This window comes from Oryzias latipes, chromosome 8, assembly GCF_053564925.1.
Source record: "Oryzias latipes strain Hd-rR chromosome 8, Olatipes_Hd-rR_3.1".
Lineage (NCBI taxonomy): Eukaryota > Metazoa > Chordata > Actinopteri > Beloniformes > Adrianichthyidae > Oryzias > Oryzias latipes.
In genome coordinates, this window is record NC_136244.1 from 15,319,709 (window position 1) to 15,334,613 (window position 14,905).

The following is a 14,905-nucleotide window of genomic DNA, read 5'->3' on the forward strand; positions in this document are numbered from 1 at the left end:
GGAGATGCTCATTGAAATTCAGCTGCTGTAATAAAGAGAGACAAAAATGAAGTTCTTTGCATCGCCTTCGTCTTAGATCCAAACTGTTATTTTTCCTTACGGATGGAGTATTTATCTTCATGACAGTTCATCATTTTAAAACTCATAAACAGCTACAGAATGCAAACATTTTTTCCATCTAAATGAAATGGGAGCTTTGAGGAAAGCAGTCTTTGATCAGATCAAAAATGTTCATTTGGTCTTTTCTGGTGGTTGGCTTTGATAAGTGCACTACAACGTTTTCCCAGTCAAGCTTTACATAAGTTATTTCATGGTTTACTGCCGGCTGCATATCAGGTTTGCAATAGGTGTCAACATGATATTTAAAAGCACTTTTTTTTGACTAAACCGAAAGACAGGAACTGTTCAGTACTTTTTTAAGCGGTGCAAAGCAGCTATATTTTAATTCTTCTATATTTTTGACCCAAGAATGACCTCGATGTCTGTGTATCCTCTGCATAGTTCATAGTTTCGCCTGCCTCAGATGTGTGTTTTTGTATTCAAAAAAAGAAACGTGGAATCCACTGTCGATGGATGATTATAATGAGGAGTTCCTGGAACGTTTAAGATTGTTGATATAAACACGTTGTTGTGGGTTGAGGCTGTGTGAGGACGCCCAAAAAAGGAAAAGATAGCTATAAATGTGAAGAGCTGTCGTATTCTTTGATATAATCCCTTTAGGGGAATCCTCACAGGGTTTATTTACTGCATAAGTCGTGTTATTGTGGTATATGAACCTACAGTAAAATAATATCGCCATCAAAGCACATATTTGCATGGCTTTTTTCCGGTTCCACACTGTGCTTTGATGGATTTTTAAAGAAACTAATTCCTTTGAATCTATTTTGAGTCTGTTATCGATGATGCACATTCACTGTGCACGCCCATTTTTCTTTAGCAGACATTCTGTTGTGCAGAAAAGAAGAAAAATGTAAAGCAAATGTAATAGTTAGAGAGCTCTACATTATGTCTGTAATTGACACTTCCAGAAATAGAATTACAAAATGTGTTTTTATTATTTACTGCATTTTTGTCCGTGCACTCTTGATTTCTGCATTGTTGCCTGAGCGCTGACAGGCTCCCGAACCCGAAACCAGCCTATGTGCTTGTGTAAGTGGGCTGCAACGTCTCACAACAAAATAGGAACTACAATTGTGAGGGAGTTTTTAGAAATGTCTTGTATGGTTTTGAGGGGTTTTTTTTCAAACGGCACTGCTATTCAAGCACTCTGAAGTTTTTTCTTTTCCTTCAAAATGTTTAAATTATGCAAATAAAAACTAATTTGGCAAATTAGAAGTCTCAGAATAAAAGGGAAGTTTTCTAAGATTATCAGGAAGTGGGTCAAACAGGAAACAAAAGTAAATGGGGTATGTACGTGTACCAAAGACAAACTTTTACCATAAATTGTCCCGAATGATCTTTTCTCACAGACCAAAGTATAGCTAGAGCCACAAAATTTGACTTTATATCAAGAAAAATACCGTTTAGTTATGTTGTTGTGAACATTAAACCATTCATTTAGCTTTTAAATAGTTACAATTATTGAATGATAACAGGGTTATGTCTTTTGTCGGCAGCACTTCCAAGTTCCCTTCAAAATAAAATACACCCTGTCGAACAAGTTAAAAAGCCAGAAAGTCAAACAGGATATTTTCTAACAATATTAATGATGGATGGAAACTAGATTAAACCATTTACCATATTTCTTTTAGTTATCTGACTTGTTAAAAATCCAAACATAAAAAAACAAAACTGAAGCCAACCCTAATGTATTACTTAGTCATATTTGTTGCATTTTTTTCAAAGACCAAAGAGCTACATTGGACAGATGAAAGAGCTGGATGCAGCTCTAGAGCCTTAGGTTGCAGACCTCTGGTCTGAATCCATACCGCTCTGATTTCTGCATTGGGTGACATGAACAAAGGTTCTGTCTGAATTCTATCCTTCAATACTCAGTGCTCTGTAAAGTGGCCTTTACATTTTGTAAAACTTTCTGTATCTCCGATTGCAAAATCTAGTGCTCTAGAAACTTCCCAGAAGTCTCTGGGAAAAACAGGTGTGCATTTATGGTCACTAGATTGGCAGATATAGACCACAATGCATTGCCTGTGAACTATTTTTCATGTAAAAAAAAAAAGTATTTTAATTTAATTTTTTATCCAAGTTTTCATCTTTCGAACACAATGTATTGATAAAATTATTTTGTAAAATATTCACATTTATTATGTTTATACTTCCAGAAATTGGTGACGTGGTATTTGCAGTTTTTAAAAAAAAAGGATTTGCGGTGTCTACATTGTTTTTAAAATCCAATATAGGGTTTTTTTATATAGAGTGAATTTTAGCCTAAAATTAAAGAAACATTGAACCTGAAAATCATGTAAAGTTCATGGACTTTTTATGATTATTATTTCTTTTTTTACATGTCTTATTTTGTTTATCCAGCTGACAAATCCCTACAGGGAATTTTTGCCCTGTAATCTAAAAGCCCCTAGGTCCTGTTTATGTATAAACACCAATTACATTTTAAGGCTCGTGTAGTCTTTAGTACCACAGCTAGGGCTCTGGAGAATGTTTTCAATGAATGAGATGCAATTGAAAGCTGTTTAGTCACCAAAAACATTCATTTGATTGATGTCAGAAAGCTGCCAGCTGGTAGCACTTCCAACGTTAAGCCACTGATGAACTCACTTACCAAATAACAAACACATCTTTTTAATATGAAAGCAAGCTAGCGCAAAGAAGGAAAAAAAAAACAGCTTTGTGAAAATGAAAATAGCTCAGTGATACTAATAAGATTTCCTGTTTCCTCACTGCCGACTACTTGAATCCTTTTTAGATGATTGTTGGAACAGGATCCCGAAATCTACAGATAAAATTCAGCAGCTCTGCTTTGGTTTGTCACACTGATTCAGGGCTTTTTGTGCGATGTGGAGCGGTGGGCCCAGGGGAATGGGGCTGGATCCGTCATGCCACTCAATTAAAGCCAACAAAAAGCAAAACATGTCATTGTCAGAGATAGTTTAAACATGCAGAAGAGAAGATGCTCAAAAAACGAAACTGAGATTCACCTTGGTGCAGCGTGGATAAATTATGTCATAAACACCACAAAGCCAAGAAATGCTGTTTTTAACGACCTTGGAATGTAGAAGTGAGCTTTGTTGGACTCTGTACTTTCACAATAAAATCCTCATAGACACAGATAAAATATTAACTATACAACCATATCAAATCAGTAAAGGACAACTGTAGTGCTTCACTTTCACTGTTTCTGAACACAACCTTTTGTGTGGATGAAAGAAGGAGTTCATGTGCAGTCCGGGGAGGGGGAAGCCGCTAATCTCATCAGAAAATGTGTCAAGTTCTGACCCAATCTAATCTAAAATGTCTATCCATCCATTTTTAATCTAATCTTAACCTCTAAACTTAAAGTTAAAAAAATAGGTGAAATAGAAGTAGATGGTGTTTGTGTGGGATGTTGTATGCAGCATGTGAGTCAGAGGTTTAGCACCTCTGGTCCTCTCTTCTTCCCCCATGTGAACGCTTACACTTATACTAACAATGTTAGCTACCTAACAGCAATTTTTAAGTCTCACCATATTGAGTGAAATGATTTTAAATTTTGATAAATGAGCAAGGATAGTGTAGTTGATCAACTTTTTTGTAGCTTTTATTGGTGAAATATACACAAAAATTGACATTTGACACTAAATCGTAAGGTTAATTTCGAAAACTGGAAAATAACAGCGAGCACCTCAGTCAGAAAATCAAAAATGTTTTTTTTACTGCTGTACAACCTTTGGGGTCATGTATTCAATTGTTCGATTCATATAAAATAGTAAGTTTGAATTGGTATCGATTTTATTCATCTAACAATTCAATAAGTGACTGTGTTTATAGGCACATCTCTTGTTTAATTGGCTTGTTGTGTCTTCTATCTCCCTATAAACAAAAACGGGTCATGAGCAAAATGTTATCATTATTATTTTATCATTCTTATTATATTTTTAGTCAATTTTAGTCAAATTGACTAGATCATTGAAAACTCGTCTAAATAATATGGGCCGTTGACTATGACTTAAACGAGTACAGGTAGAAAGGCTTTCTAAACAGGGTTCATAGGTCAAATCAAACGGAGGCTTGTAAACGAGCCTATCTCTGTCCCTAAGTTTTAAACTCTGAAATAAAGTAAAAATGTGATAAACCTACTGTATTTAATAAAGAAGAGCGTCTTACAACAGGTGATAATCTGCTGGCTTGATGCACTTCTGTATGTGTTTGTTTTGATGTCAATGGAAGCAAACTTTAAGCAGTCTCACTAGTGTCACATACAACTAAGTTTACTTTTCTTTATTAAAAATGTGCACAAATTTGAAATAAACTTTTCATATCTTTTGTTAAACCTGTTACGAATAGAAATAAATAAATTGTAGAGTCAATTTAAATTCTATCTTTATAGTTTTGATTATTTTTCATGGATTTTGTGTTTCAGTCGTCGAGTGAATTAAAAATGATGCATTTTTTTAGACAACATACTGATGTTTGGACAAAAAAAGTTTGACCTTTTATTTTTCCACTGCATTTCTGAAAGTCAGAAGCAAAAAATGTTGATTTACTTTACTTTAGTAAAGGCGTTAGAAAAAAAAAAGATCGCCTCTTGACAAAGAAAATCCCCAACCAAAATGAGAGAAACTGTCAAAAAGGATTGGCAAAAAAAAAGTGTATTCATTCAAAAATCCTCATTATAGTTGAGCTTTTATTTTTACTTTTTAAACTATTGACCTTTTTAATCTTATAAATAACCTTTCAGTTTTGACGTATTGTATAGTTATAGTTTTTCAGAGGTTTTTTGTGTTTGCCTCGTCAAATAGAGCTGTCGGAAAGCAGCGCGGTTTTTCTGATCTGTAAGCCTTTCTCTGATCCCCCACACATACAGAAAGAGATTTACAGCCATCTGGCCAGATGAGGCAGTTGTACAGGCACTTTCCCCTTCGCTCTGCTTCTCCTTCAACCTCAGACACACACACATAATTATTGTTACTGGTTCTGAGGGGTTCTGTCATCTATCTTGAGGGCTGCCAGGGAGTTCTGCTGGTCACAGATAAGTGACCTAGCCCACAGCTGTGCTCCTTTGTTCGGAGCAACATGTTTTGGCCCCAGCATTTGCTTAAAGCGTTTAATATGAACACAACAACCAGGGAAGAGAAAAAAAACGTAAATAATTGGGGGGGAGAATAGGGGAAATTGAATACGATTTATAAAAATCGATAGTTTGAATCTTGAAACGAGAAACTTTAATACATTTATTTAATGTTAGTGTGGACATAAGATGGCATTTAGAGGAAAAAGAAAGTGGTTGATTTGTCTCTAAAGTATGCCTATTTTAAGTTGCAGTAGTTAATCAAATAGCAAATTAAAATTTTAGAATAAAATCCTTTAGAAAGACTAAAAAATATTAAGAAATTACTTTTTCCCAGCTGATTTTTGTTGTTTTGATTACAAATCATGAACCAACATGTAAAACCACAAACATTCTCCCCATTATTGTGATGTTTACACAATTTTCACACCTTTAACATGTGTATTTTAATGCATTTAAGTTTTTTATTCAATATCTGCAAAGTATCTTACTTCAGTATCCTTTTTGATGTGCCTTTGTTTTCCATTATTTTAGTTGTTTAAGTGGGGCTAACCTTAACTTTTGAAAGAATTAGTTTTTTATTTATGCTTTTAAACCCCTTTTTATCATTAAAAATGTGACGCTTTTTTGTAAAGCTTATCATGCTTTTATATTGTTGAAGAAAACCCGGATAAAAAGAAATTATTGGTAAATTCACTAAATAAAAGATGTACTGTATATGTACTGTATATTAGCAAATGTTCTACCATTAAATGCAGAAACTTTATGGTTTTTTTGAAAGACAAAGATCTGTTAAAAGTAAATGTGGTCAGAAATTTCCCTTCAGTTGCATTTTACTGAATGCTGAATGTATGTTTTTATAAATATTTTTTTATTTTTTAACGGATAATAAAACCTTAACAAGTTATGTCATACTTTTTCAACACATTACCATAAAAATATATTTTGCAAAAATATACGGTTAAGCCTGAAACTATAGGCAAAAACAAAAAATGCAAATTTTCTAAAACATAAGACTATTAACTAACAACATCACTTCTTAAAAAAAAATCTCAGCTTTTATTTTTTAAGAACAAAAGGTTCTATGTCTAAAACATGTGAGTTATGAATAATTTGTGGACTCTACTAAACATAGAAGTATTAAAGCGGTGTGTTAATTTTTTGTGCAAACTAAAAATATGACATTGATATAGTAAGGTAATGTAGATATTTTCAGTTCTAAATATGTAAAATCATGCATCTTTGTATTCTTCTGTTTAACAAAGAGACCAATAGAAAGTTTCAGTGAAGCTCTAAAGCAGCAAACTCACTTTGTGCAGCAAACAGATAATAAGCATTGGTTTCTGCTCCATCTTCAGATTAATTCTCCCACACCTCATGAGTGTCAAATTACTTTGAAACCGAAGTCTTAAGCCTTCACCCATCCTCCTCGTGTCAGATCTTCCTCCTTTCATTCTTATGATTATATCAGCCGCACATCTTCCCACACATGCAGATGACTTGCCTTTCCCTCCTGGCAGTATTTCACCCTGCGTGTTGAAAATAGCTGAGGCTGGAACACAACTTGTGTAACACTGATTTAAAATTCAATCTCGACGGCTACCTTGAGGCCCCAAGCCGACTCGCAGATTTCTCTGCCGTGCCGGAGTTGGCGAATACAAGCAGATGTGCAGACACTGAGTGGGAAATGCAGCAAGGTTCACACTGTGAGCTCCTGTTTGCGGATGTAAACTTGGCACACGCAGAGTCCTGACAGTCTTACGTCAGGTAGTCCTGTGTGCAGCGCTGCCTGCTGACATCCTGACAAAAATCAACATACTGTAGAGGCTTTATCTCCAAGTCTTTCACTGCAGCTCTTCACCTGTCTGTCACCTAGAGAGCCGCTGATAGGCCTCCATGGGGTGTTCCCTCCAAAAGAGTAAAAGGCACAAGACAGGAAATTGACTAAAAAAGTCACCATGAGAGAAATTATGTTTACTAAATTTAAAAAAATTAATTTCCCTTTACAACAGTTGTCACGTGGTCTTTTCAGGCATTTTTAAAAGTAAAAATCCATGATTTTGTAATAAATGTTTCACTTAAGATCCTTTTAAATCAACTTTTAGGCAAAATGAGTTCTTCATTACTAAACAAAATTTGTTAATGGAGGCTAAATAATTTCAGTGGTTGGGCACACCGTAAATAAAGTGTGATGCCCTCAGTAATTTCTTTTTCTAAATAAAAAGCTTTTTTGAAGGGAAAATTATAGTAAGTTAGAAGAAATCAAGTGTTAATTTTAAACATGAAGTAAAATTTTATAGATGGTTGTTTTTTCTCAGCCACTTATAGTATAGGACGAAGGGTCAGACGGAGTAGGCGACTGTCAAAGATGGGGATCTTAAATCTCTGGTGGATCAGAGTTTCCAAATGCTCTCTTGCTCTGCCTATTTGTCTGTACAGCATTAAAATGTCATTCCAGCTCTAAATCTGTGGCAACACGACACAGTGACATTCAGATTAATTTATCTGTTCTTTTTAATCTTCCACAGAGTTTTATGGAGGTTGCAGATATCAAACATATAACATTATGTCCTGCTCTTTTGCACGATAATGAATCGCATACTTCTTATGTCAGTCTTTTCCCAGAACTGACACGTGCACGTCCCTTCAAACAAAACAGTTTTCTTAGCTGCTGAAGTCAAACATTTGACTCACCTTTGAGAAATATGATTTTATTTAATACAGCGGTCTAAAATCTGATTTGTTAAAATGGGAATTTTACTTGTGAATAAATATTTTTACAGCACAATTTAGAAAAAGCTGTTATGTTTCTATTACGGACAATAAGGAAAGAATTTGTACGGTGGCCCTGAAGTCCAAATCCCATTAACAAATCACTCAATGCAAAGCCATATTGAAGATCACAAAAAGAATTTGAAAAAAACAGAACAATAATTAAAAAAAACATTGCATTTTAGAAATCATAACAAAATTCTAAAAATCAAATGTTTTAAAAAAAAAAAAAGCATTTTGGGAAACAAAGGTAATTTCCAGAAATCAAAATGAAATATAAAGTTTAAAAAAGGAAACCAGAAAAAGGTATGGAACATGACTGATTGGTGACGTTTGAGTTTTGAAGATGAGGGAAAGTGGAATTGTATTAAAGTGTTGATTGAGTAATCACCAAACATTTGCAGTAGCTTTGGCCAAAAGCTTCAACATATATGTTCTATTGGAAGATATCACCAAATAACTTCTGGTTGAAAAGGTGAACAAACGTAGTCATCCAATCAGCAATGTTCTATAATACCTACCTCTCCCGGTTTCTTATTTTGTTTCATTCTTTTTTTTATTTTTTTATTTTGGTTTCTGGAATTTTGTTTTGATTTCTGAAATATAATGTTGCTTTTTTATTGTTTTGCTTTTGTACTTCTCATTGTGTTCTTTAATGTGCTTTTCTATTGAATGATTTGTTGATGGAATTTGTGAGCCTTGATAAAAAATGTATAAACAAATTTCTGCTATCTTGCAATCTGCAAACTTGTTTCAGCCTCTGTCAGAGCTTTCACTGTATCACCACAAAGTCCCTGAGGACTAACAGTCTTCTCAAAACAATACATCCAAAAATTATACTTGTATGTTGAGAGTTCTGTGGTTTTGTAGTAAAAATACCAGTTGACAGTCAAAACAGCCATGGCCTTTCTTTATTTCTTTATTTCACAACACAGAAAGCAGATACATGTGCTAAAGTTAGACCTAGCAGAGTCTGTTTATTTAGAAAGAAGTTCCTAAACCATCCCTTCTTTGCATATTTGTATATTTAAAATGCTTTCAATTATGTTCTGCTTTCAGTGGTTAATTTATTTGCTTTGTTTACCAGTATTCAAACAAGGGTAGACATTCCCACACTTTGGTTATTTAATGTAGCATTTAGGAACAGTATTAGCATTATTCAATGTATTGTCATATATTTAATTTTATTTTTATTTATATATTATTTTCTAATAGCTTGTTCAGCTAAATTAGCATTTAGCTCTTATGTTAGCATTTTTAATTGTTTTTCTAATTTTGCTCACCTACATTTTCTCTTTTCATTTATTTAACATTTAGCCTTTTTCATAGCAAAGTTCTAACGTTTGGTTGTTTGTTGTTGTTTTTTTTCAAAAACCTATATGTCCTTGCTTTTATTTATTTTTTTCAGCTTAATTAGCATTTAGGTCCAGTTCTTCAACATTCATTAGCAAATTTCAGCAATACTGTGTTTTAAAAATGTTAGTAAACTTTATAAAATAAATTACCATCAAGAACCTCACAGAATTTAAAACTGTTTTCTTGTTTGTGTTCACATGTGGGAAGAAATGTTTATTTTCTTCCAATATTTTTAATCAAAAGGTCACCATGGAAGAAGTTGCCTCAGAGATTTTCTCAAAGGGTTTGTCTCTGCTGCCCTCTGTTGACAAAAGTGTAAATTGCCATTTTCTTTGGAAGATTTTAAGATTTTCTTTGATTTTTTTTCACTAGAAAATGTCATAAAAACAGATTTTTTTTATGTTTGGGGTAATATAACAAAGCTTTTGATCAAACTTATTTTGACATGAGCAGGAAACTGTTAAGCGTAGGGTTAAGGACGCAGTGCAAATCCACAAGAGTCTGTGATGTCCTAATCCTGTGTGTGAGAGAGTGTGCATGAAGTCGGCGCCACAGCTGTTCAGAGGCTCCTCCCCTCCCTCCCTGATCGCTCTCTAATATATCCCTCAATGCAGGTCTGAGCTCATGAAAGAGCAAAGAAACTGCAAAGTCAGCAAGAACCAAGTCCTCGCAGGCAGGCGGTTCAGCTTCACACAGATTCTGCTGTAGCACCAACAGCGCCTCTGCTGCAGCATAATCCCTCCTTAAGATAAAAACCGTGTATGGTGTCATAACATTATTATCAAAGACTCTTTAAAAAATGTGGGTTTTAGAGGATATGGAGTAAGATTTCACATTTCATCCCTGACATATTCAAAATTCTGCTAAACTTCTATGAAACTACATTTTACATCTTGGTGACCATGGCAACCAACTCTGCAGTGTCCCTCATTCAGATTCACCAGACACGCTTTCTATCAGCCAAAGTGGGTCATCGAATCATTTAAGTAGACTTGGAAGGTGATATGTTGTCACTGCAAAAGACATACAAAAACTCTGGAATTTGATAATGCGCTTTTATTATGGGGTGAAAGGCAACATGCGTCAAAGGAAAAGAATATACTTTAAAACGTCACGACTCTCTGTCTGCACATAATTATTTGTTTCCACTTTTCTATGAAACAGAAACAGGAGGTAAAGGTTCATCTGATCTTCATCTCCTGAACTTTAACTTAAAGCAGAAGGCCAAGAGGAACAAAAAAAAGTGTTGACGTGTGCATGTCATTGTGTAGTTTATTCTCAGGTCTGATTACATGTGCCTTGGTAGGATTAAGAAACAAAAGTTTGTGCTGTTGTCAGACCTCGATTTTCCTGAAGCAGATCTATGGGTCAGCTGGCGCTAATCCACGTCTCCCACATGAGAGTAAAGGTTTCTTGTGTGCTTACCTCGCAAAAACAGTTTTCACTGATTGTCGCCTTGAACTGTCTTTCAGGCAGACGCGGGAGCAGGAAACACCTCCAGACTTCTTCTACTTCTCTGACTTTGAAAGACACAATGCAGAGGTTGCTGCATTTCACCTGGACAGGTGAAATGTCTTTTTTTTATTTTTTTTATTAAAAAAACAAACACAATTCAGTCATTTCAATGTTTCTGTTTTCTATGCACCCTTTGTTCATTCCAGGAAGAAAGTCAATTCAAGTGTATGTTTGGAAAAATTACAGTTTTAACCCCAAAGAGATGGAGGTTACTTATGGATTGGAGCTGTGAAAATTTGAATGGGATTAAAAGCATGAGGGATTAGACAGAGTTCGGATCATCTTGGCTGCTGGGAGTTTTGATTTCATGCTGATCTTGTGACTTTGGGGATTTCATTAGACGTAAACAGACAAAAACCGTCACGTCTCTGCTCTGTGTTTGTGTGGGCAGAACTTTCTTATCACCGCCTAAACATCGTGTTAATACGATAAGGAGTCTTTAATATCACACCTACAGTAGAAGTTGTTTGTTTCCAGTCTCTTACTTCCCCTTTGGACGTCATACTGAATCATTCTATTTTGTTATTTGATATAAACTTCTGTTGAACACCCTTTTTTTAGCTTTTACAGAAACCGCGTCTCCATTTCTGACAGGGTTTTGTGCGCTTTATTCTCTTGTGATCTCCAAAAAGTCACAGGTGTACAAAAAAAACAATCCAAGTGTGTCAGTGCTGCAAATCTCTGCACATATCATCATGTACACACCCATGCAAACGCACAGGTGAGCCATTGTGAGGAGGACCTAGGGTGACGCTGTAGCTTGCTCCCCCTCAATGCCGTCCTCTGTAGGATAAGGTTTCACAAAGTGGACCTTTTGTTTTTTGTTTTTGTCTCTACCGGCTCCCAGGAGGCTCAGTTTTAGTCACAAATAGGTGAAGGTCATTTGAACAACTGCAAAGTGAAGCAAAATAAGCAGTGGATGAATAGATACAGTGGAAAAAAGAAAAGAGGTGGAGAGAGGAGACATTCCTGTAACAAACTGTAATCTTTTCGGTCAAATTAGTCCTTCCACCTAAAAACCTTCAACTCTGTCCAGGATCCTTGACTTTCGGAGAGTGCCCCCAGTGGCGGGACGACTCGTCAACATGACAAGAGAGATCAGGGATGTGACGCGGGATAAGAAACTGTGGAGGACCTTCTTCATCTCACCAGGTAGAGACTCTGCTCGCTTCTGAAATACTCTGAGGAGAAACTTTGAAAGCAGACTCCTTACAGCCAGCAGTTAGACCGTGTCCTTTATGTGATAAAAATAAATACCGGTAAATAAATAAATAAAAAGACACAATAAAAAAGAAAAAAACCTAACTAAATAGATTGGAATCATTGCGTAATTTCTTTTTAATAACATCAAAACCAAACATAAGAGGGATTTCGTTACAAAATGTGTGCAATGTGGCACAGAACCATCTAGAAGAAACTAATAATTTTGAAAAAATAATATATTTTTAATAGAAATTTACAAACTTACTTTACCTTTTTTTTAATCCTTATCCAAGTCAAATAATCTGACAAACACTGTTAAACAACCGTAAAAAGAGGTAGCTTAAACATTGATAAAACAACACTAATCTGATAACATCGAAAAATCGATCTGAATCAATCCAAGTTTAATATATCAATAATCGATCCATAAAAGAAGAGATCCATCTTTTCTGCATTTCCTTTTCCAGTGACCTAATGCATAACAGCAGTAAAGCCAAAGGCCGCTAGCTTCATGCTAACATATAATAGAATTTCTTATAGGACAAATAATACTAGCGTTCGTTCGACCTAAACATACATTGCTGACTCACGGCCAGGAATAAATATTATTATATAGCCCATTAATAAGTATTTTTTGCTAGTACTAAGCAAACATGTTTTTTGTATGTTTTTCTTTTTAAGTACGTTATTGTTCATTTTGATTACAGTGACAAAAAGATTTTTGGAAATGACTTCTTTAGAACAAAATGTGAACAAATTGAAAACACGATCTTAGTACAAATTTGCCCGTCTTAATAGACCCTTATAAAATCTAAAACTAGAAATTATTCTTGGAACATAAATCTAGATTTTTTTTTTCCTAAATAATAAAAATTAATGCCAGTCTAGTTTGCATCTTCTCCCCATACATGCGCAGGTTTTCCCTGAGGATTCCTGCTTTCTTCAACCTTCCAAAAACATGCTTCATTGGACGAATTGTTGCTCTAAATTGTCCCATGAATCTGAGTGTGCATGGGTGTGTGATTGTGGCCCTGCAACAGACTGGCGTCCTGTCCAGGATGTCCTTGGTTTTCGTCCACGAGTGGCTGGGATAGGCTCCAGCAGCCCCGTGACCCAGAAAGGGACAAAATGGCTTAGAAGATGAACGAATGAATGCCAGTCTAACTTTTGTTGAAATTTAAAATAGCATCCTTAAAATTAAACCAAATATTACAGTAAAAAAGTTAGGTTTTTTGTGCGTCTTAAATTAAGTTTTTTTCTATTGTGAAGTATATGGAGCAAAATAATTTTGGCTCATTTTAATGATAATTTATTTATATCTCCATCTAAGCTCTTAATGAGACACAAAAATACACAACTGTGCTGATTTTGAGAAAAGCTTGGAAAGGTGTAGAGCAAAGAAAACAACTTCAAATCTGGGAAAATATCTAAAAACAAGGATTTTGCAAGGATCAAATACTTTGCTTTGCAGTTAAAGCTCTCAGTCATGTGTAAAAAAAATAAACTCTTTTTAATCCAACAAAAATCCTTAGGATGAACAGGATCCTAAACTATGAAAGAAACTTTAATATCCCAGAGGCACCTAAAGCAAACCTATACAGATTTGCAAAGAGGCTGGGATTACACGACCTTTATCAGGTTCCAAAGGTTATGCGCTGCTTTATGAATGGAAACTGGTGGCCAATAAGACCCAGTGTGGGTCCTTTGAGGAAAGCTATTGTCCTGCACGACAATGAGAACATTCAGCTTAGTTTCCAAAAGGCTTTCAGTGCAGCACTGAAATCTGAAGCCAAAAAAATATGGAAGATGTGCAATACAATACAAAAAGAAAAGTATACTTTATTGTCATCTCTCTTATACATCTGGGTTTTCAGGTTGCATGCATAAGCAGCTGCACAGGGGATTCATGTTTGGTATTTAAGTCTCCTTTCTAGGAATGATAACATTAGAAGTCATTCCTTTCTATGACTACTCCTGTTATCATTTTCTAGAAATGATGGAGATTCTCACATGAAATGTTTTTTATATTTTTCAACACTTTCATGGATTACGCTAGGGTCACCTCATTTCTAAATCGGTGTTTACTTTCTCCAGCCAATAACGTCTGCTTCTACGGTGAATGCTCCTACTACTGCTCCACTGAGCATGCTCTGTGCGGTAAACCAGACCAGATTGAAGGCTCGGTTGCAGCTTTTCTACCAGACCTCAACCTGGCGAAGCGCAAGACCTGGAGAAACCCCTGGAGGCGTTCCTACCACAAGCGCAAGAAAGCAGAGTGAGCAAATATGTCCTCACTTCCTAAATCTGAAAGCATAACGGTTTCACTTTTTTTTTCAACTATTGTCTGCCTTCAATTCTCTTAGATGGGAGGTGGATCCAGATTACTGCGATGAGGTGAAACAGACTCCTCCATATGACCGCGGCTCTCGACTGCTGGACGTCATGGACATGACCATCTTTGACTTCCTAATGGGTAAGAGGGAAAAATGATGAGGGAAAACATCGAAGCTGCTAAAGAAGGTTTAAAAAACATTCCTCAAATGCTTACATTTATATTAAAAAAAAAAACAAGATAAAAAATATATTTTTGTCTAAAATCCTTTAAAATCCAAATTGTAAAAATAAATATTTTTTTTCCTTAGAATTTGAGAATAAATATAAACTATTTATAGAATTAAAAGGGTTTTTTTGGCCTAAAAGTGTTTTTGTTTTTTCTTTTTGAATGAATCAAACCAAGAAGGCTGAGTTCACACTCGTTTCTATGAAACTGAAATACAAGTTGTAAAAACTTCTCTACTGATTCATGATTAGCTAATTTTTTTTCATACCCAGAATGATTGATTAGCTGATTGTTTTATATCAAGGAATTAAAAAAAAAAC

At 35.1% G+C, this 14,905-nt stretch overlaps 1 protein-coding gene across 1 annotated transcript in view; it reads left to right on the plus strand.

The window, feature by feature from the left end:
• The window catches only part of fam20ca (FAM20C golgi associated secretory pathway kinase a), a 37,620-nt gene that overhangs the window by 20,271 nt on the left and 2,444 nt on the right, over window positions 1–14,905 (plus strand). The window contains exons 4-7 of the mRNA XM_011478236.4: window positions 10,780–10,872; window positions 11,859–11,974; window positions 14,120–14,300; window positions 14,389–14,498. Coding sequence (XP_011476538.1) covers window positions 10,780–10,872; window positions 11,859–11,974; window positions 14,120–14,300; window positions 14,389–14,498 — 500 coding nt within the window. The remainder of the gene's footprint in view (window positions 1–10,779; window positions 10,873–11,858; window positions 11,975–14,119; window positions 14,301–14,388; window positions 14,499–14,905) is intronic.